Below are 21,260 nucleotides of genomic sequence, written 5' to 3'. Positions count from 1 at the left end.
AAAATAAAATAAAAAAATAATAAAATACAAATGAAATTTTAAAGCTGATTGGCCATGAATTTCAGGGCTCCCTGTTCAGGTTGGTCTGGAAAGACTATTTATTTATCACTAAACTACAGATTTTTATTTTATTTATTTTATTTTATTTATTTTATTTTTTATTTTTTTAAAACTATAGATTTTTAAAAACCATTGTTATTATACAAAATATATTTATTATAACTCTGTCATGATTAATCATCAACTTAATAACAATACCTGAATCTAACTGATAGACAACTGTGCCTTTTTCTTCTCCCACAATTTCTGGCAACTTTTCATTTCCTGTAGGTTGATAGAAATATTCTGGTTGAGGTGGAACCCACTCTGAAAGAAAACATTAAAAAAAAAAACCCACAAAATAAATAAAGTTTTATCTAAAAGTAATATATGATTATCATAATTATTATTCAAGTGATTAGTTGAATCAAACCAGATTTTCACCTTGTTTCTAATTTGTTTGTAAATTAACTGTCTTGCTTCTCTTTCCATAAAGACTATGAAGAGATTTTTAACAAAAAGCATATACAACAGAAGTATAAACTTTATTTTTTTAAGATTTTATTTATTTATTCATGACAGACACAGAGAGAGGTAGAGACAGGCAGAGGGAGAATAGATGCATGCAGGGAGCCCAACGCGGGACTCGATCCCGGGACTCCAGGATCACGTCCTGGGCCAAAGGCAGGCGCTAAACCACTGAGCCACCCAGGAATCCCCTTAGATTGTATTTTTAAGTAATCTCTACACCCAACATGGGCCTTGTACTCACAACCCCAAGATCAAAAGTCACATACTTCACAGACTGAGCTAGCCAGGTGTGCCAAGCTTCTTTTTAAAGTCAGGAATATATGGAACGCCTGGGTGGCTCAGTGGTTGAGTGTCTGCCTTTGGCTCAGGCCATGATGGAGCCCTGCATTGAGCTCCCTGCCATGGGGAGCCTGCTTTTCCCTCTCCCTCTGTCTGCCACTCCCCCTGTTTATGCTCTCTCTCTCTCTCTCTCTAATAGATAAAATAAAATAAACTCAAAATGGATCAAAGGGGGCGCCTGGGTGGCTTAGTTGGTTAAGTGGCTGCCTTCAGCTCAGGTCATGTCCCCAGAGTCCTGGGATCAAGCCCCACATCAAGCTTCCGATCGAACGGCAGCCCGCTTCTCCCTCTGTACCGCTTGTGCTCTTGTGCATGTGCTCTCTCTCAAATAAATAAATTAAATCTTTAAAAAAATAGATTAAAGATTTGAATGTAGATCTGAAATCATAAAACTCATAGAGGAAACCACAGGCAGCTTTAAGCTCCTTGACATTGGTCTTGGCAATGATTTTTTTTAATCTGACACCAAAAGCACAAGACACAAGAGCAAAAATAAACAAGTGGGGCTACATCAAACTAAAAAGCTTCTTTGCAGCAAAGAAAACCATAAACAAAATGAAAAGACAACCATTAAGTGGGAAAAAATATGTGCAAGTCAAGTATCTGATAAGGGATTAGTATTCAAAATATATAAAGAATTCATTGGGCAGCCTGGGTGGCTCAGCGGTTTAGCGCCGCCTTCAGCCCAGAGCGTGATCCTGGAGACCCTGAATCGAGTCCCATGTCAGGTTCCCTGCATGGAGCCTGCTTCTCCCTCTGCTTGTGTCTCTGCCTTTCTCTCTCCTCTCGTATATTCTCATGAATAAATAAATAAAATCTTAAAAAAAAGAATTCAGGGCAGCCCAGTGGCCCAGCGGTTTAGTGCCCGCCTTTGGCCCAGGGCGTGATCCTGGAGACCCAGGATCGAGTGCCACATCAGGCTCCCTGCATGGAGCCTGCTTCTCCCTCTGCCTGCGTCTCTACCTCTCTCTCTCTCTCTCTCTCTCTCTCTCTCTCTCTGCCTTTCATGAGTAAATAAAGTCTTAAAAAAAAAAAAAAAGAATTCATACAATTTCATAGCAAACAAAATATCTATTCAGAAGATCTAAATTTAAAAAAAACCCATATGGATGGCCAACAGGTACATGAAAAGATGCTCTACATCATTAATCATCAAGGAAATGCAAATCAAAACTACAATAAGAATCACCTCATACCAGTTAGAAAGGCTTATAATCAAAAAGACTAGGAGTTGCTGGAGGGGAAGTGGGGGGGATGGGTAACTGGGTGATGAGCATTAAGGAGGGCATATGATGATATAATGAACACTGGGTGTTATATGCAAGTGATGAATCACTAAAGTCTACTATATGTTAATTAATTGGATTTAAATAAAATAAAAATTTAAAAGGAAACTAAACAAAAAAATAAATCTATTAAAAAATTATCCTCCTCCCCAAAGACTAGAAATAATAAGTGTTAGCTGAGGATGTGGAGAAAAGGGAACCCTTTGTGTTGGTGGGAATGTAAATTAGTGCAGCCACTATGAAAAATAGTATGGAGGTTCCTCCAAAGATTAAAAATTGAACTACCAGGCACGCCTGGGTGGCTCAGTGGTTGAGCATCTGTCTTTGGCTCAGGGCATGATCCTGGGGTCCTGGGATCGAGTCCCGCATCAGGCTCCCCACACAGAGCCTGCTTCTCCCTCTGTCTATGTCTCTGCCTCTCTCTGTGTGTCTCTCATGAATAAATCAATAAAACCTTTTAAAAAGATAAAGATTTGTTTATTTATTATTTTAGAGGGGTAGGGGGAGAGGGAGGGATAATCTCAAACAGACTCCTCATTAAGCACAGAGCCTGATGTGGGGATCAACCTCTCAACCTTGAGATCATGACCTGAGCCACGATCAAGAGTCATATACTCAAAAAAAAAAAAAAAAAAAAAAAGTCATATACTCAGCCAACTGAGCCATCTAGACACCGATTGTTTCAGTTTAAATAAACTTGAATTAAAAAAAAAAAAAAAACTAGCTCAAGGTCATATGGCTCAAGTAAGCGATAGATCTGGGCCCAGAACCTTATTGGAATTACTCCAAAATCTGTGCTTAAAATTGCTGTTCTTTACTGCTTCTAATATTATCTTTTGATTGACTGAACTTAAAAAAAATAAAGAAAAAACAATAATTACACAACTAAGTAAAAAACAATGCTAATTTCTTATTTTTAAGGTGATAGGGAGTGATGAGGCTGTCAATTTGGTTTAAACCATAAGGTGTTTGTTATTAAATTTCCTTGAAATTAAAATAAAATAAAATAAAATAAAATAAAATAAAATAAAATAAAATAAAATAAAATAAATTTCCTTGAAATTAAAAAAAAATGCTTTTTAAAAGATCTAGTATGGGGATCCCTGGGTGGCTCAGTGGTTTGGCGCCTGCCTTTAGCCCAGGGTGTGATCCTAGAGTCCTGGGATCAAGTCCCACATCAGGCTCCCTGCATGCAGCCTGCTTCTCCCTCTACCTGTGTCTCTGCCTCTCTCTGTCTCTCATGAATAAATAAATAAAATCTTTATAAATAAATAAATAAATAAATAAATAAATAAATAAATAAATAATCTAGAACTAGGGCACCTGACTGGCTCAGTCAGTAGAGAATGCAACTCTTGATCTTGGGGTGGTGAGTTCAAGCCCAATGTTGGGCCTAGAGCTTACTTTAAAAAGACAGAGAGAGACAGAGAGATATCTCGAGCTTTGGTCGATTATCACTGCAATAATGTGGTTATTAAATTCTAGTTTCCCACTTTTTTCGTCTCTTGGAACTGAGTCCAAAAACCTCACAGGAATTTTGCCTATTTGATACAGCAAAATAATAGTAAAATCCTATTGTTCATCCTGATCAAACTGGAACTTTTATCTAAAAATTGAACAGGGCGTGATCCTGGAGACCCTGGATTGAGTCCCACGTCAGGCTCTCTGCATGGATCCTGCTTCTCTCTCTGCCTATGTCTCTGCCTCTCTCTCTCTCTCTGTGTCTTTATGAATAAATAAATAAAATCTTAAAAAAAAAAAAAGATTCTCTCTTTAAAAAAAAATAAAAATTGAACAGGGTAGGAACAGATGATCTTAGGACTTCTTAGCTATTGTGCTAACGCAAAATGCCACCTTCTCCCCACATTTCCAAACACCTTAAGAACAGTTCTGTGCCCAGTTACACTGAGCACATCCCTGTATTTTTAGCTTTAACTCTTTGTCTTTCAGGCTCAGTGCTCCATGGTTGTCCAGATATGCCATGCTCTTTTTCTATGTCCTCTAACTAAAATCCCTTTTTTGACCCTCTCAGTTGGATCACTTGTAACTTATCATCAGATCTCAGCTTACCATGTCAACTCCTCTGGGAAACCCTCCCTAATCTTCCAGGCTCAGGTTAAGTGTTCCCAGAGGGACTAAACTCTATGCAATTGCCTGGTTATATCTTCAACAACCCTACCAGTAGGCAAAAAATGGGTGTCTTCACCTGGTTCATCCTTATGTCCATAAAACCAAGTACTGTACTTTCCATACGGTAGATGCTTAATAAATACATATTGAGTGGAAATTGTCCAGGGGAAGTGTGAAAGTAAGAAACATCCAGTTGTTTATCTAGCAGTCTAAGACAGATACAATGCCTGATAGAAGAGTTCCAGCCATTAGAAAAGGGCCCACTTTTTAATGCAACCCACTTCTGAAAGGCCTCATATAAATAAGGCTAAAGATTGTATCTGTACCACTAACAGCTCAAAGATATAATTAGTGATCTCACAAAAATAGTCTCCACCATTTCCATAAAAAGACTCCAACACGGGATGCCTGGGTGGCTCAGCAGTTTGGCACCTGCCTATGACTCAGGGTGTGATCCCATGATCCTGGAGTCCTGATCAAGTCCCACATGAGGCTTCCTGCATGGAGCCTGCTTCTCCCTCTGCCTATGTCTCTGCCTCCCTCTGTACGTCTCTCATGAATAAATAAATAAAATCTTAAAAAAAAAACAAAAACTCAAAATACAATTAAAAATAATAAAAACTATGTTCTAGTATATATAGTTCATTAGTTATACCAAAGTTGGCACAAATACAACTCATAAAACTCAACCAAGCATATTAATACTGAGATAGGAATACTAGAAAACTGATTTAAGTATCGATATATTTTGGCTTTTAGAAAGAGATCTTCCATTCCAACAACCTCAGAAGCATCTATGTTTACACACTAGTATAACTTTTTACTTTGACCAGTGTGTACCAGCTTCCCATAGCTTAATCATTTCCAGATGAGTTAACAGATGTTGAATCTATCCTGCCTTGTACTTATGCTGGACTTAATAGATTCTCATAACAGTGTCTGTCAGAACAGCATGGCTGCGACACATAAGTCACATTACCGATATGATGAAGGTTTTCCTTGATGACTTCACATTCTATTGGCCACCTTGGTGCCTGCAGTGGTCCACTGCTAGGGAAGAAGGTAAAGAGATCTCGGGGTTCTCGAAGACATGGGTTTACTTCACCAAATTCATCATGAAGAAGTTGTCTGCTCTTAAGAGGTGAACTAAGCATAAGGGGATCTGCGGAGGGAAAGGGAATGAGTGAGCAGCTTTCTTTTCCTCTCCGGGGACATTACTGCTCGACTGTGACAACTAAGTGACTTGAAGCACTGTATTAGAATTAGGAGCACAGGTGCACAATCCTATGACATGCATCTCCTTCAAAAATTAGATTTCGGCCAGGATAACAGCATCAAAATTGCCAAAGTTACATACACATTCTGTGCAGTCTATTAAATATTTAAATGTAAAGCTTGGAGAAATTTTTTGTTTTTTAAATCAAATTATGTCATATTATTTTTGTTTAGAGAGAGACAAAACAGGAAACTTTCATTTCACCCATTAGCATTGTAGAGAAAAGTAGCTAGGACTCTATTAATTAGGGTGAAACACTCTATAAATTAACTTTCGAGTTCAAAATACAGTGGTTGGGAGGACAGAGAGATGAATGACATGGGGGCCTAGGGGAGGGCAGAGGAACAAGCAGGCAGGAGAGAGATGAACTCTTAGGAAACAGGATGAGAGAAAAGGGAGGAAAAGAGGCTTCCAGGGTAGAGAACAAGGAAAATGAGGGGAAGAAGGAAAAGGAAGGAAAGAAGGGAGAGGAAAGGTCAAAGGTCCCTGGCATGGGGAGTGCCATATCTGGCAGGGAGAGCAGCAAGTGAAGACACCGTAAAGCAGGTTGAGTTTTCAGGTCTGGAAGGATATGGAATACCTCTGCTCACAGCTTCTATCTGTCTGTGCGCTGCTGAAGATAGACAGGTGGGCCCTAGAAAGAGGAAGGAGGAGGCCTGGTTTGTCCTAGGGATCTGTGACTTGCTACCCCCCCCCCTCAGATCCCCCCCCCTCCAACCCCCCCCCTCTGTTTCCCTGTCCCTTTCTACCACCCCTCAACTACAAGTTAGGGCTCCATTTTTTTTTCTTCCTTTCTTTTCTTTCTTTCCTTCCTTCTTTTAAAAAGACTTTAATTTATTTATTTATTTATTTATTTATTTATTTATTTATTTTTAAAGATTTTATTTATTTATTCGTGAGAGACAGAGAGAGAGAGAGGCAGAGGGAGAAACAGGCTCCATGCAGGGAGCCCGATGTGGGACCCCATCCCTGGTCTCCAGGATCAGGCCCCGGGCTGAAGGTGGCGCTAAACCCCTGAGCCACCCAGGCTGCCCTATTTATTTATTTTAGAGAGAATGTGTGAACCTGCAAAGGAGCAGGGGGAAAGGGACAACCAGACTCCATGCTGAGGGCTGAAGCCAACTCAGGGCTTGATCTCACAACCTTGAGATCATGACCTAAGCTGAAATCAAGAGTTGGAGGCTTACCAAACTAAGCCACCCAGGCACCCCTCTTTTCCTTCTTTATTTTTTTTAAATTTTTATTATTTATTTATGATAGTCATACAGAGAGAGAGAGAGGCAGACACAAGGCAGAGACATAGGCAGAGGGAGAAGCAGGCTCCATGCACCGGGAGCCTGACGTGGGATTCGATCCCGGGTCTCCAGGATCGCGCCCTCGGCCAAAGGCAGGCACCAAACCGCTGCACCACCCAGGGATCCCTCTTTTCCTTCTTTAAAAAAAAAAAAAGGGGATCCCTGGGTGGCGCAGCGGTTTGGCGCCTGCCTTTGGCCCAGGGCGCGATCCTGGAGACCCGGGATCGAATCCCACATCAGGCTCCCGGTGCATGGAGCCTGCTTCTCCCTCTGCCTGTGTCTCTGCCTCTCTCTCTTTCTCTCTGTATGACTATCATAAATAAATTAAAAAAATTAAAAAAAAAAATTAAAAAAAAAAATTTAAATTTTAGGGCCTCGTTTTTTCCATCTCTTAATCTTTTCCTTAGTTTGATGGTGGTGGGGGAGGGCAATGAACATTTGAAAAGATGGTAAAGCTGCTCAATCTCACTCATGAAGAAATGTAAACCAGTATGACAAGGAGATATGTTTTTTACCTAACAGACATGAAAAACATTTATGTATTTTTACATTCATCCTGGCACAAGTGTAAGTAAACAGGTACTCTCAGAACCTGCCTGGCAAGAAGGCAAACTGGTAGTATGCCTGGGTGGCTCAGTCAGTTAGATGTCTGACCCTTGATTTTGGCTCAGGTCATGATCTCAGGAATGTGGGATCAGGATCCATGATCAGCGGGGAGTCGGCTTGAGATTTTCTCTCTCTCTCCCTCTCCCTCTGCCTCTCCTGCTCATGCTCTCTCTCTCTCCCTCTCCAAAATAAATAAATCTTTAAAAAAAAAAATGCTTTGCAAAAATAAATAAATAAATAAATAAATAAATAAATAAATAAATAAATAAATAAAATGCTTTGCTACAAAGATGGATGAAAAAAATGTCTTCTTCAAGCAAATGATCAAAACAGGAAAAAAGAAGTCCTATTATCAATATATTCTAAAACTCATTCACTAGGGATGCCTGGGTGCGTCAGAGGTTAAACATCTGCCTTCGGCTCAGGTCATGATCCTGGGGTCCTGGGATCGAATCCCACATCGGGCTCCCTGCATGGAGTCTGTTTCTTTCTCTGCCTGTGTCTCTACCTCTCTCTGTGTGTCTCTCATAAATAAATAAATAAATCTAAAAAAGATTTAAAAATAAATAAATAAATAAATAAATAAATAAATAAATAAATAAAACTCATTCACATTGTTGTTACCTCTACCAACTGACTTTTATTTTTTATTATTTTTTTTAAGATTTTATTTATTTATTCATGAGAGACACAAAAAGAGAGAGGCAGAGGCACAGGCAGAGGGAGAAGCAGGCTCCATGCAGGGAGCCTGATGCGGGACTTGATCCCGGGACTCCAGGATCATGCCCTGGGACGAAGGTAGATGCCAAACCACTGAGCCACCCAGGCATCCCTACTAGCTGATTTTTAATTTCATGGTTTTTATGATACTGACACTGCCAAATGTTTCTTTTTTTTTTCAAATGTTTCTTATTAACGTTGAGTTATTAATGGGGCAGAAGGAAACAGAAGAGGGGCAAGCTGTAAGCCATCCCATCCAGATGAGTCTCCTTTGCTCAACCACAGCCCTTCTACTCCCTGCCAGGAGCTTTGGGATACAAGATTTCAAGGCACTGAGGTGTGAGCAAACATCTCTCTGAAAATGGGATTACTGCATCAAGGGTTATGTGCTATATTAAACTTCCCAGATATTGCCAAGTTGCCTTTCTAAAATAGTCTACCTATGCACAGCCCTAACAGCAGTGTAGAAGTGTTTCCCCACACTCTGACCTATATATATATATACTAGATGTAATTAAAAAAAAATTTTTTTTTGCATAAATCCCACTAATTAAAAAAAATGGTACCTTGACATTTTGATTTGTATCTTTAATTAGAAGTTAAATTAAGCATCTTTTCATAAGCTTAAGTGTGGTTAAAAGAGCATCTTTTCATAAGTGTGTGGTTTTTTAGAGATTTATTTATTTTTTTGAGAGAGAGCATAAGCATGGCACACACAGGAGGAGAGACAGAGCAAGTGAATCTCAAGCAGACTCTCCACCCAGCATGGAGCCTGATTTGGAGCTCAATCCCACAACCCATAAGATTATGATCTGCACCGAAACCAAGAGTCTGACACCCAACTGACTGAGCCACCCAGCACCCTATTTATTTTTATGAAAGGCTTGATCATGTCTTTTGCTCATTTTTTTTTTTAATTTGGTCATCTTCTACATATTGATTTGTAAGAGCTACTATGTTAAATAAAGTAGTCCTCTGACATTTGTCACAAACTCTTTTCAGTTTGTTACTGTTTATTCATTTTTTATAAAGATTTTATTTTTCCATTCATGAGAGACAGAGAGAGAGGCAGAGACACAGGCAGAGGGAGAAGCTGGCTCCCTGCAGGGAGCCCGATGTGGGACTCGATCCTGGAACTCCAGGAACACGCTTTGAGCCAAAGGCAGATGCCCAACCGCTGAGCCACCCAGGTGTCCCTGTTATTCTACTTTACTAATGGTATTTTATAGCTTTTGGCTTTTGTGTGGTCCAAAGGTTTTAACTAGGGGTGCCTGGGTGGCTCAGTTGGTTAATCGTCTGCCTTCGGCTCAGGTCATGATCCCAGGGTCCTGGCATCGAGATCCGAGTTGGGCTCTCTTCTCAGCAGGGAACCTGCTTCTCCCTCTCCCTCTGCAGCTCCCCCTGCTTGTTCTCTCTCTGTAAAATAAATAAATAAAATCTTTTGTTTTTTTTAAAAGGTCTTAACTAGGGCAGCCTGGGTGGCTCAGTGATTTAGCGCTGCCTTCAGCCCAGGGCGTGATCCTGGAGACCCGGGATCGAGTCCCACAACGGGCTCCCTGCAGGGAGCCTGCTTCTCCCTCTGCCTGTGTCTCTCATGAATGAATGAATGAATGAATGAATGAATAAATAAATAAATAAATAAATCTTAAAAAAAAAATAAAAGGTCTTAACTAGAAAAAGGACACAATCAGATTCACAATAAAAAAGAATGCTATGTGGGAAATGGATTGAAAGAAATTAGTATGAAATAAGAGAGGAATTCAAGAGACTAGTAACTGAGGCTGTTTGAATAGAAATGATGGTAAGTCCAACTGGAATCAGGGAGGATGTGGGGAAAAGAAAAGTGAAGTGATGTCTGGTTGGTTATGCATTGAGGGAGAAATTCAACTGCACTCCCTCCTTAAATTCCAGAAGGAATCTGTGAAATTCTTATGAAAAATTATTTCTGGGGGGTGCCTGGGTGGCTCAGTGAGCTGAGCATTCCAACTCTTGGTTTCACCTTAGGTGGTGATCTTGAGGTTGTTGGATTAAGTCCTGCATTGGGCTCTACACTCAGCAGGGAGTCTGCTTGTCCTTCTCCCTCTCCTCCCCTCTCTCTCTCTCTCTTAAAATAAATAAATAAATAAACAAACAAATAAATAAATAAAATAAAATAAAATAGTTTTGCTTAAGCTAGCTGAAATTGGTTTCCACCACTCTTACACAAAGTGCCTTAACAAATATCTCCATCAAAACCATATACAAATCGGGGCACCTGGATGGCTCAGTCAGCTAAGCATCTTGCTTTGGCTCAGGTGATGATCTGGGAGTCCTGGGATGGAGCCCTGCACCGGGTTCCCTGTTCAGCAGGGAGTCTGCTCCTCCCTCTGTCCCTCACCCTGCTCATGCTCTCTCTCTCAAATAAAATAAATCTTTTTTAAAAATTGTGTAAAAATCAATGTGCTACTCTTAACTAAGGAATCCTAACAAATTTTCCAAATATTTGAAGAAAAATAATCCAGAATGTATAGTATTTTAATTAAACCTGTAATCCAAAGTGGATCTAAATATAACATTTTTGAGTGGTATCAGAAACTGGCCAAAGTTGTTCCTCTGGCTTTTCCCACATTCTCCTGAATACCCAAGGAGTTGCTCTGGCAGTGAGGTTTCTGGGGTTCACACACACTGATCATTACTCACATAGTAGCTTCTCCTTTTGCAGGGGGTCTGGTATCACATCTTCTCTTTCTCCAAAAGAGCCACTCAGCCCATATCGAGGATTATTCTTCCGAACATGCTGATGTGAAGCTGAGTTTGGTAAACTGCCTCTCTGAGCTACAAATATGCAATTTAATTAAAGGTACTGGAAGGCTGGTTCATCATCTGTAACATCTAGATCAATACCAAAAGCATCACTACTACCAAAACTGCCCCTACATCTGTTACCACCCATCACCACCACAGGCCTTTACAATGAATACATTCCAAAGAGAATACATTTCCAAAGAGCTTTCCATATTACAATTTACATGAGTTTAAGCATCATTTTCTCCATTGCACGGTGAGGAGAGACTTGAGAAACAGCATGGTAGAGTAGAAAGAGAAAAATGCCCAAAGCTGCTTCGTCTCGAGGGCTCTGCTGAATCTGGCAAACTGGAATTTCAGTTTTCAACAAATTAGGAATCACTTTAAAAATGAAATAGTTGGGTAGCCCAGGGGGTTCAGTGGTTTGGCGCCGACTTCAGTCCAGGGTGTGATCCTGGAGACTTGGGATCAAGTCCCACATTGGGCTCCCTGCATGGAGCCTGATTCTCCCTCTGCCTGTCTCTCTCCCTCTCTGTGTCTCTCATGAATAAATAAATAAAATCTTTAAAATTAATTAATTAATTAATTAATTAAAAAGAAATAGTTAAGGGGTGTCTGGGTGGCTCTGTCGGTTAAGCGTCTGCCTTTAGCTTGGACCATGATCCCAAGGGTCCTCAGATGGAGCCCTGCCTCAGGCTCCCTGCTCATTAGAGAGCCTGCTTTTCCCTCTCCCCCCTGCTCGTGCTCTCTCTCACTATCACTCACTCTCTCAAATAAATAAATAAAAACTAATATAATAATAATAATAATGAAATAGTTAATAAGAAAGTTTAATAAGGTTGATGGAAATAAAATCAATATTGAACTTAATTTTATTTCTAAATACCAGGAACAAAATTAGAAAATAAATTTTTTTTTAAGATTTTATTTATTCATAAGAGACACAGAGAGGCAGAGACACAGGCAGAGGGAGTAGCAGGCTCCCTATGGGGAGCCTGATGCAAGACTAGATCCCAGGACTCCAGGATCATGACCTGAGCCAAAGGCAGATGCTCAACCACTAAACCACCCAGGTGCCCCAAAAATCAAAATTTAAAGCAATACCATTTATGGTAGCATAACAATATGAAGCTCCATGAAAAAGTTAGAAATCTGGGGCAGCCTGGTGGCCCAGCAGTTTAGCGCCGCCTTCAGCCCAGGGCCTGATCCTGGAGACCGGAGATCGGGGATCGAGTCCCACATCGGGCTCCCTGCATGGAGCCTGCTTCTCCCTCTGCCTGTGTCTCTGCCCCACCTCCCTCTCTCTGTGTCTCTCATGAATAAATGAAATAAAATCTTTAAAAAAAAAAGTTAGAAATCTTTTTAAAAATTTTTTTTTATTTATAATAGTCACAGAAAAAAAAAAAATAGTCACAGAAAGAGAGAGAGAGAGAGAGAGAGAGAGAGAGAGAGGCAGAGACAGAAGCAGGCTCCATGCACTGGGAGCCCAACGTGGGATTTGATCCTGGGTCTCCAGGATAACCTCTTGGGCCAAAGGCAGGCGCCAAACCGCTGTGCCACCCAGGGATCCCCAAAATTAGAAATCTTATGGGCAGACAGTGAGACCTATGTAAATGAAGAAATAGAGTACATTCATAGATCGCAGAACTCCCAAAATATAAAAATTAAAATTTAATAAAAATGGATCGCAGAACCCAACATTGGAAAACTCTCATTTCTTGTGAAATTTGATCTGTAGATTCAATGCAACCTCCATTTTTAAAAAACATCTCAAGCTAATTCTAAAATTACACGGAAAAGGCGAGAATGGCCAAGAGAATTTGAAGGACAGAATGGAGGATGTGATGTGTCTTTGCCGATCAGTAAAACGATTTTGATGTCCTATGGTGAAATTAAGGAAGAGTGTGTGGCCTTGGTACAAGGACAGACAGGTCCTTGCCTACACAGGCCCTCAAAAGAGGTGATATAGCACATCAATGGGGAAAGGAGGTACTTTCCCCTTCATCTTTCCCTCCTGGCCCTAGAAAAATCTGTCATTAGTGTATCCAAGTGTAACTCCCGAGTTAATCAAACAGTTCACGAAGGCAGAAAAGGCCATGCTGGGTAAGAATGAGATAGTACCTTTAAAGTAGCCATAGTATTGAAGATGATGGTACATAAAGTCTTCATAGGGATCAGGGCAAGTCTGTGAAAGGAAAAGCCATCTCCATCAGCAAAGTCCTTCCAAACCGTTCTTGAGTCTCCAAGGACTTGCGTCAACAAACCAAGTGAGCGACATTCATGCACGTTATTCTATCTTGGGGGCTCAAGATCTCCTGCCAGAAAAAGGCGCCACCAGAATATACCTTCTGATCTAGCAGTACTGGATTTCTGTGGAGTTCCCGGAGAGGGAGTGTACCGACCTCCTGCTTTAGCTCTGTTTCCAATGCTGGGAACATGTTTACTTCCGCATGGTTTGCTGAAGATAAGTCCGTGACACCGGCATCCAGCCACAACCCCTGCCCAACTTCCAAAAGGGCAGCTGATTACACAGAAGCTAAAAAAAAAAAAAAAAAAGCAGAACGGGACACCTGAAAAAAACTGCTGAAAGTCGCCCCACGCGATTTCAGGAAAGCCTGCCGCGTCGCTCCCTCGGCCCGGGCAACCCAGCCTCTCCGGCGTGCAAGCCGCAGGCTCCCGGCACCTAGTCCGAGGCCTCGGGGGTACACCTGAGCAGTGAGCGAGGGCGGCCAGTCCCGCGGCCTCCGCCTCCCGCGGCGCCAGGACCCTTGCGGGGGTGCCATGCTTCCCTCTCGGAGGAGGGAGATGCCCACCACCAGGACGCAACAGGAAAGTGAAAGAAATGGGGACGGAAGGATCCAACGGAGCCGCCTCGCAGGAGATAAAAGAAAGGTCAGGGGGCCCGGACCGTGGGCCCTGAAAGTGGAATTCAGGGGCTCAGGGTTTTCTGGTCGCGGGGAAGGTGGTGAGGCGCAGTTTCCTTGAGTCGGAGAGGAGGCGTAGAGATTGCCTAGGAGGGGAGAGGGGAGGAAGGGTGCGAGGCCCCCGCTCCCCGGCCCGTCTCGCGCAGCAGGGTGTGCGCGGCGCCTGCAGCGGCAGAGGCCACCGCACGGCGGGGACAGCGGCCCAGCCCCGCAAGCCCGCGCAGAACACGCTCCCGGCGCTCACCTGCCACCGCTTTCCGCTGGGGACCCGGTAGCCTAGCAACCGCGAGGCGGAAGCGGGAGGGCGGGGCGGCTGGACGCTTCCGGCAGCGAGGCCCCGCCTCCAGGGCAAGGGCGTGGGCGTGGCTGTGAAGCCGGGGCGGGTCCCGCGCCGCTGGCCTCTGAGGTTTCGGAAGCTTTTCTGCCTTCGTTCGGTGTTGCAGCTCCGCTTCTGGGTTACCGAATTTGGATTGAATACAAGGCCAGTAGTGGTCCTCAAAGATGTTCCAGACTTCTTAGGCATCTGACTCCTGGTTGGTTTGAACTCAGGTCGTGATCTTAAGGCCTCCGAGGAGTCGGCTTAGGATTCTCTCTCCCTCCCCTTTTCGTGCTCTAAAATAATAAAATCTTTAAAATTAAGTTAAAACTAGGTAACTGTTAGGGGTTGCTCAAAGGGAGTGGGTTCCCCTCTCCTTTTTAAGCCAGAGAGTCAGGATCTTGTCTCACCTAGTCAAAGAATGAATCTCGTAGATAAAAGGGAGTAAAGCAAGGAGTTTTATCAGGAGTGGGAGGGGTCCTGACAGGTTGCCACTGAGGGCTTTCAGGATCAGTCTTTTATTGAAAGCTAACCAGGGAACTTGTATCTTTTTAGCTTCTCTACTGGCAGCACCATTAAGGACTGGTGATTAACATCTTTAATCGCTTACTTCTTCTTAGGGTCTGGTTATTTTCTGTTGACCATAAGACGCTGTGATGGAGACACTCACACACAGCCTTTGGACACCTAGGGCAGCGTGGTCTGGTGTGTTCGCTTATCTCTGGTTTTCTTACCACCTCATTTTGGAGATTTCTGTGAGCCTGATCACATAGTCCCCCCTACTTCTCCCTACCTAGCCTTGCCTGTCCCTTACTTTTTTTTTTTAATTTTTATTTATTTATGATAGTCACACACACAGAGAGAGAGAGAGAGAGAGAGAGAGAGAGAGAGAGAGAGAGAGAGAGGCAGAGACATAGGCAGAGGGAGAAGCAGGCTCCATGCACCGGGAGCCCAACGTGGGATTCCATCCTGGGTCTCCAGGATCGCACCCGGGGCCAAAAGCAGGCGCTAAACCGCTGCACCTCCCAGGGATCCCTGTCTCTTACTTTTGATGAAGGTGCAGGATAGTTGATAAAGCACAAGCTAACACCCTGCAACCTCTGCACCCCCGCTCCCAGGTGGGACATGTGACATTTCCCCAGGAAGTTCCTGTCTTACTAGAGGGAAAAACCTTGACAAAGGCAAGGCCTCCAGTATCCTCTAGGTAGGTCTTTAGCATATGTGATTTCTTCTGAAAACCTCCCTTTTCCCCTACCCCCAACTCCCAAGTATATTATCAGCCACCCCTCACAACCGCAGCAGCTTTCTGCCCATGTGTCCTGTCCCCATGCTTTAATAAAACCACCATTTTGTACCAAAGACGTCTCAAGAATTCATTCTTGGTCATTGGCTCTTGACCTCACCCCACCAAACCTCAACATTCCTAAACTACATCATTTTGACCTTATATCTCACCACCCCATAGCTAGATTTGAAAACTTACAGGAAAACGGAATCCACACATTTTGACCATCAGATTGTCAGATTTTAGAATGCTCCATTCTGGGGTCACCTGGGTGACTCAGTCAGTTGAGCATCTGTCTTCGGCTCAGGTCATGATCTCAGGGTCCTGCGATCTAGCCCTGCATTGGGCTCTCTGCTCAAAGGAGAGCCTGCATCTCCCTCTGTGCCTCTGGGCCCCTATGTGCCCCCTTAGTCATGCTCTTTCAAATAATGCCTATTTTCTCACCTTGCCCCCGCCACCTCTCACCTCCACTGATTCAAGATCCTGTTTTCCTGAGAGCGATCCTTCAGTATTTACACCTGCCTTATGCTGTATTTGATAAGAAAAAAACAATTAAGATTGGACTTAAGGGGCAGGCTGGATGGCTCAGCAGCTTAGCACCTGCCTTTGGCCCAGGGTGCAATCCTGGAGTCCCGGGATCGAGTCCCACGTCGGGCTCCCTGCATGAAACCTGTTTTTCCCTCTGCCTGTGTCTCTGCCTCTCTCTCTGTATCTCTCACAAATAAATAAATAAATAAAATCTTAAAAAAAAAAAAAAAAAAGATTGGACTTAAAATCTTGATTACACAACAATGAAATAACAGGCTTAGAAGAGCAAAAAGGAGAACAAATCAGAAGTATAAAAAAAGCTTTATTAGAGCATATGTACAAATTTACAAGGTCAGAAACTGGAGAAATACAAAGAGCTTTAAAACACAATTTGCCTTTTCTTCAGTTTAAAGTGACTTTTACCTGATTGTGATACAATAGAAAGTACAGAACAGTAAACTGCTTTTTAAATACTGGAATTTTATGGAGAGTACATTCACATAAAAGGGAGGTGAATTTTGGAACAAAGACAATGGAGACACAATACATATAGTGGCTCTTATTACATTTACTGCCACATACATGAGGGGAAATCCTCAAAATTAAAGATCTGAACGCCTGCTGCTGCCTGTAATGAAATCTGAATACATCACTAGTATGTGAAATGACTGAGCTACCAGTTCTAGAATTTGTGAGAAAGAGTTCTCTAAAGAGTGTGGCCATCTGTCAGAAAAAGTAAACACCTCCATATACCTCAGCACTTCAGGGGTGGCAGGCTAGAAGAGGTCAGAGATTCTGAAAATCCCAGTTCAGCAAAATAGAATACAGAGCTGCCTTCTTAATTGCACTTGTTCTGGAGTAGAAGTGAATGAGAGAGAGCTGCACTAGGAACTAAAGGAGCCTCTATGAAACAGGAAAATCCTTCACTTATTGTCTGTGAGTCCTCTGCTGAGGTATCACACTCCTGAATCACATGTTCCAGATTGATGAGGTTAATGTACCTGATACGCTGAGTTTGCCAGTGTGAGAATAAAGGCGGCTATGTCAAAGCATTTGGTCAACCTCACCCTTCAGCAAAATAGAAAAATTACATTTCACAAATGTGAAAGCTCTATACATGTATGCTTTTGCCCAGGAAATTCATATGCTCTCCCTCATAACATTTATAGTTTATTGACAACAGTAAAACTTGTGAAGACTCTTAACTGAATGCAAAAAAAAAAACAAAAACAAAAACAAAAACAAAAACAAAAACAAAAAAAAAATCAGTAATAAAAAAAAACCCTTCCCCCCAAAAACTATGTGTTTGGAGCCATTTTCCTCCTCTTCAGCCTTGCACGCCAATCCTCAGGAAGTGCTTCAAAATTAGCATTCCTCTCTGCCATGCCACTGTGAAGACAACACCAACATATTCTTCATCAAATTTCTTAATTCTGATGGGTCAACCAAAGACACACACAGCCTCTCTACAATTTTATGGATACTTAAGTGCATTGTTTATCTTTATCTACCTCCAGTAACCATTAAAGTCACACTGAAGGATCACAACAATTCTTGTGAAAGTTTTTCTTGGCCCCAAAGAGTTTCAATTCTTTAGGAAAGATATATTTTAACCCTCAACTTACCATCAGGAACCTCTGGATTTTTAAAATTCTCCTTTGAACACTTCTAAATACTTAAGGACTGATACCTCAAGGCTTATTCAATCATTTTCAAAGCAGATTAAATTCAGATTTTTAAAGATTTATTTATTTAATTGAGAGTCCTCGCTTTGGCAGCACATATATGTATTTATTTGAGAGAAAGAAAGGGAGGAAGGAGAGAGCTGGAACAGTGGAAGGGGCAGAGGAGAAGCAGACTCCACACTGAGCTGGGAGCCCTATATGGGAATTGATCCAGGGACTCCAAGATCATGACCTGAGCTGAAGGCAGATGCTTAACTGAATGAGTCATCCAGGTGCCCTAAACTCTGATTAGAGTTTAGGTCTACAATAACCAGAATGGGTGTATTGGACCCTTTTATAAATCTAAAATAATCTTATTATAGGATCTTTGTGATTCCCCACCTATCATCTTGAAATAGTCTATTTTATCATTATAGGAATTAATCATTACTCAATTCCCAGCAATACTAAAAAAAACCTAAAATAATAGGAAAACAATAATGGAATCACCTACAAGGATGAGGCAACAGTATAATAAAATGTCACTAATAGCATTCCTCAGTTTCCTTATTGTTACCCAAAATAGTACAAAATAGTATACAACCTTTCATGGAAGTAAAGAAGTCCGGAGGCCTCTTCATAGTACCCTCCCACCCCAATATTACTATTTTTAAGTAAGCTCTATGTCCAACAAGGGGTGTGAACTCAGGACCCTAAGATCAAGAGTTGCATGGTCTAGAGACGCCTGGGTGGCTCAGTGGTTGAGCGTTTGCCTTCAGCTCAGGGCGTGATCCTGGATCGAGCCCCACATTAGGCTCCCTACAGGGAGCCCACTTCTCCCTCTGCCTATGTCTCTGCCTCTCTCATGAATAGATAAATAAAATCTTTAAAAAAAAAAAAAAAAAGAACATCAGTTATTTTGTAACAGGAACTAAGACTATTTCATTTCCCTAAAATAACACGTGATAGGAATCTTCCGGGTTTTATGATGCTGTATGCTACAATTCATTTCAGAGAGTTCATAAGTAGACAAATGCTGAAAGCAGGTGCGTAATAACTGTGGAGAAGTTGATACTTTAGGAACAAAAAAATTCCTTATAATGACCATTCCAATTGGTTCATGTATCTAAAAATAAAAATGTTCTGAATTATGAAACAAAAGATGATGATCCTCTTCCAAATGTTTTCATAAGTACTGCATTTATTGATGTTTCAAGTTTAAGAATCAGAAGTAATGATAAGCTAGAACCTAGCAGAAGAATGGGAAATATGGCAGCACTATTTTATGTTCCTAGTCATGCATGACAATCAAACAATTAGTTGCCTTCAAAGAATGTTTCTCAGTTTAGCCTATATACCTTCAAAACCAGGAAAAATATCTTAGTTAGCTATGTTTAAATTCTTTGCAAAGTTTCGATAGTGAAGTTTTTCTCCCCTTCCTTTTTAAAGTTTTTTTTTAAAAATAAGCTCTGAAAAAAAAATAAATAAAAATAAAAATAAAAATAAGCTCTGCACCCAATGTGGTGCTTGAACTGACAACCCCAAGATCAAGAGTTCCATTCTCCACTAAGTCAGCCAGATGCCCCGATCTTTTATTTTTGTAAATCTGTAAAATATTTTTTTAAAAATTTATAGGAGGGCCTGTTGGATCTACATGATAAAAGGGACATCTGTTTTTCCTGGTATGCTCAGAGATAAAGACAGTCCTATTCTTAAAAGGAACAATCAGTAGGATAAAGTGTTAAAGCTCTGATGTTTCTAATTTTGAAAAAAGGTAAATCATAATTTTTACAGGGAAAAAAATTACTGTGAATTATAAACTTTTAGGAAAGTTTGTACCAAAATATCAAAAAAAAATTAAGGACTGTGATTCAAAAAACATGACTGCTACTCTAAAAGCTCCCACTCCTCTGTGGCCTATCTTCTTTTACCTGACCAGCTGCTGCTGTTTCCACTCTTCAATTCGCTTCTGTGCAGTTGACTCCCGGTCCTCTTCACTGGAACTAGAGTTCTCTTCTTCATCTAACTCACGCTGGATACTCTGCCACTTCTTTACCAGAGACGGCATTTTGGTTTTACTCTTCTTTGCCTAGGGCAAAGGTTAAAGATCAGAAAGAAGAGAATACATAAAATACATACATAAAATGAGAGCCATACAAGATCAAGATCTCTTCTTAGATCTAAGGAATAAGTGGACCTTAAAATCAAAGGACAGAAACACAGAAAATGAATGCCACTATAAGTTCTTGCCAAAAATTTCTACCAACTATAAATGTAATGCTTGGTTAAAAATCTACAAACTAAAAAAAAATTTTTTTTAATTAAAAAAATAAAAATCTACAAACTATTAAAAAAATCTAAAGACTTTAAGTGTATTTTTATTAAATGAGATCAGAAAAATTTCCTTTAGCCTCATTATTCTATAGAATTCAAAATTGTTGCCCTGGTCTCAGAATTAGTCTTTCCTTTGGCTAAATTTAAATAGATGCCAGATTCACATCAAGTGAAAAACAGAGCTGAGAAATAAATGGCCAGGTTTTCTGGAAAAAGCAACATAGTCAATGATAGCAGATATAAAATATAGCACAGTTACATCAAATATTAATATGATTAGTTCTAAGAGATTTTATTTTTCTTCTTTTGGCTCATCTTCATTTTCTTTCTTTCATTCATTCATAGGAAACACAGAGAGACAGAAAGAGAGAGAGAGAGATAGGGAGAGGGAACACAAGCAGGGAGGAGAGGGAGAAGCAGGTTCCCCTTGGGCAAGCAGGGAGCCCAACGTGGCGCTTGATCCCAAGAACCCAAGATCATGACCTGAACTGAAAGCAGACGCCTGACCAACTGAGCTACTCAGGTGTCCTGCATCTTCATTTTCTAACTGTCTATAATATGTACTTTCTTTTTTTTTAATGTTATTATTTATTTATTGATGAGAGAGACAGAGAGAGAGAGAGAGAGAGAAAGAGAGAAAGAAAGAAAAACAGGCAAAAAAAAAAAAAAAAAGAAAAACAGGCAGAGGGAGAACCAAGCTCAATGCAGGGAGTCTGACGTGGGACCTGATCCCGGGTCTCCAGGATCACATCCTGGGCTACAGGTGGTGCTAAACCGCTGTGCCACCAGGGCTGCCCTAATATGTCCTTTCATAGCAAAAGCAAAACAACAGAAAATACTTGTGATACTTATAAAAGTAGAACTGTATATACATCCAACATGGTTTGCTCTAGCACTACCTTCAGGCTCCTCATCAATGGCATTCTAGCTTAGAGGCCTTCCCTGACCCTCTCTGAAACAGCACCACCTCCCAAAGACCAACTTTCTGTCCTCTAACACTGCTTACTTTTTCTCACTGCATTTTGAAGCACCCCATTCGCCCTTCTCCAATCCTCAAGAACAGAATCTCCAAAACACAGATTTGTTTGATTCACTACTGAATCCCAAGGTTCTAAGGAGAACATCTGATAAATCGTTTGCACTAAAAATATACTCGACCTGAAACTAATGTAACACTGTGTCCCAATTATACTTCAATTAAAA

The 21,260-nt window shown here is 41.3% G+C and overlaps 2 protein-coding genes across 12 annotated transcripts in view; both read right to left on the bottom strand.

Annotated features, from left to right (window-relative positions):
• The window catches only part of AGBL2 (AGBL carboxypeptidase 2), a 52,918-nt gene extending 38,405 nt beyond the window's left edge, over positions 1-14,513 (bottom strand). For 4 of the 10 annotated variants that reach the window (XM_041723267.1, XM_041723270.1, XM_041723272.1 and 1 more), the window contains exons 1-7: positions 14,175-14,513; positions 13,352-13,542; positions 13,128-13,191; positions 10,902-11,036; positions 6,182-6,235; positions 5,305-5,487; positions 259-366 (exon numbers count right to left, since the gene is read on the bottom strand). In XM_041723267.1, the coding sequence (XP_041579201.1) occupies positions 259-366; positions 5,305-5,487; positions 6,182-6,235; positions 10,902-11,036; positions 13,128-13,191; positions 13,352-13,444 (637 nt within the window). In that variant the 5' untranslated portion in view covers positions 13,445-13,542; positions 14,175-14,513. The other 6 variants (XM_041723269.1, XM_041723268.1, XM_041723273.1 and 3 more) reach the window with 6 other exon arrangements.
• Positions 14,514-16,361: 1,848 nt separating this feature from the next.
• The window catches only part of FNBP4 (formin binding protein 4), a 41,634-nt gene continuing 36,735 nt past the window's right edge, over positions 16,362-21,260 (bottom strand). For both annotated transcript variants that reach the window (XM_041722078.1, XM_041722079.1), the window contains exons 16-17: positions 19,655-19,812; positions 16,362-17,448 (exon numbers count right to left, since the gene is read on the bottom strand). In XM_041722078.1, coding sequence (XP_041578012.1) covers positions 17,358-17,448; positions 19,655-19,812 — 249 coding nt within the window. In that variant the 3' untranslated portion in view covers positions 16,362-17,357. The remainder of the gene's footprint in view (positions 17,449-19,654; positions 19,813-21,260) is intronic.

The sequence above is a fragment of the Vulpes lagopus genome, chromosome 11 (assembly GCF_018345385.1).
Source record: "Vulpes lagopus strain Blue_001 chromosome 11, ASM1834538v1, whole genome shotgun sequence".
In the NCBI taxonomy this organism is placed as follows: Eukaryota; Metazoa; Chordata; class Mammalia; order Carnivora; family Canidae; genus Vulpes; species Vulpes lagopus.
The sequence above is the reverse complement of the archived record's forward strand: the minus strand, read 5'-3'. Positions and strand labels throughout refer to the sequence as shown.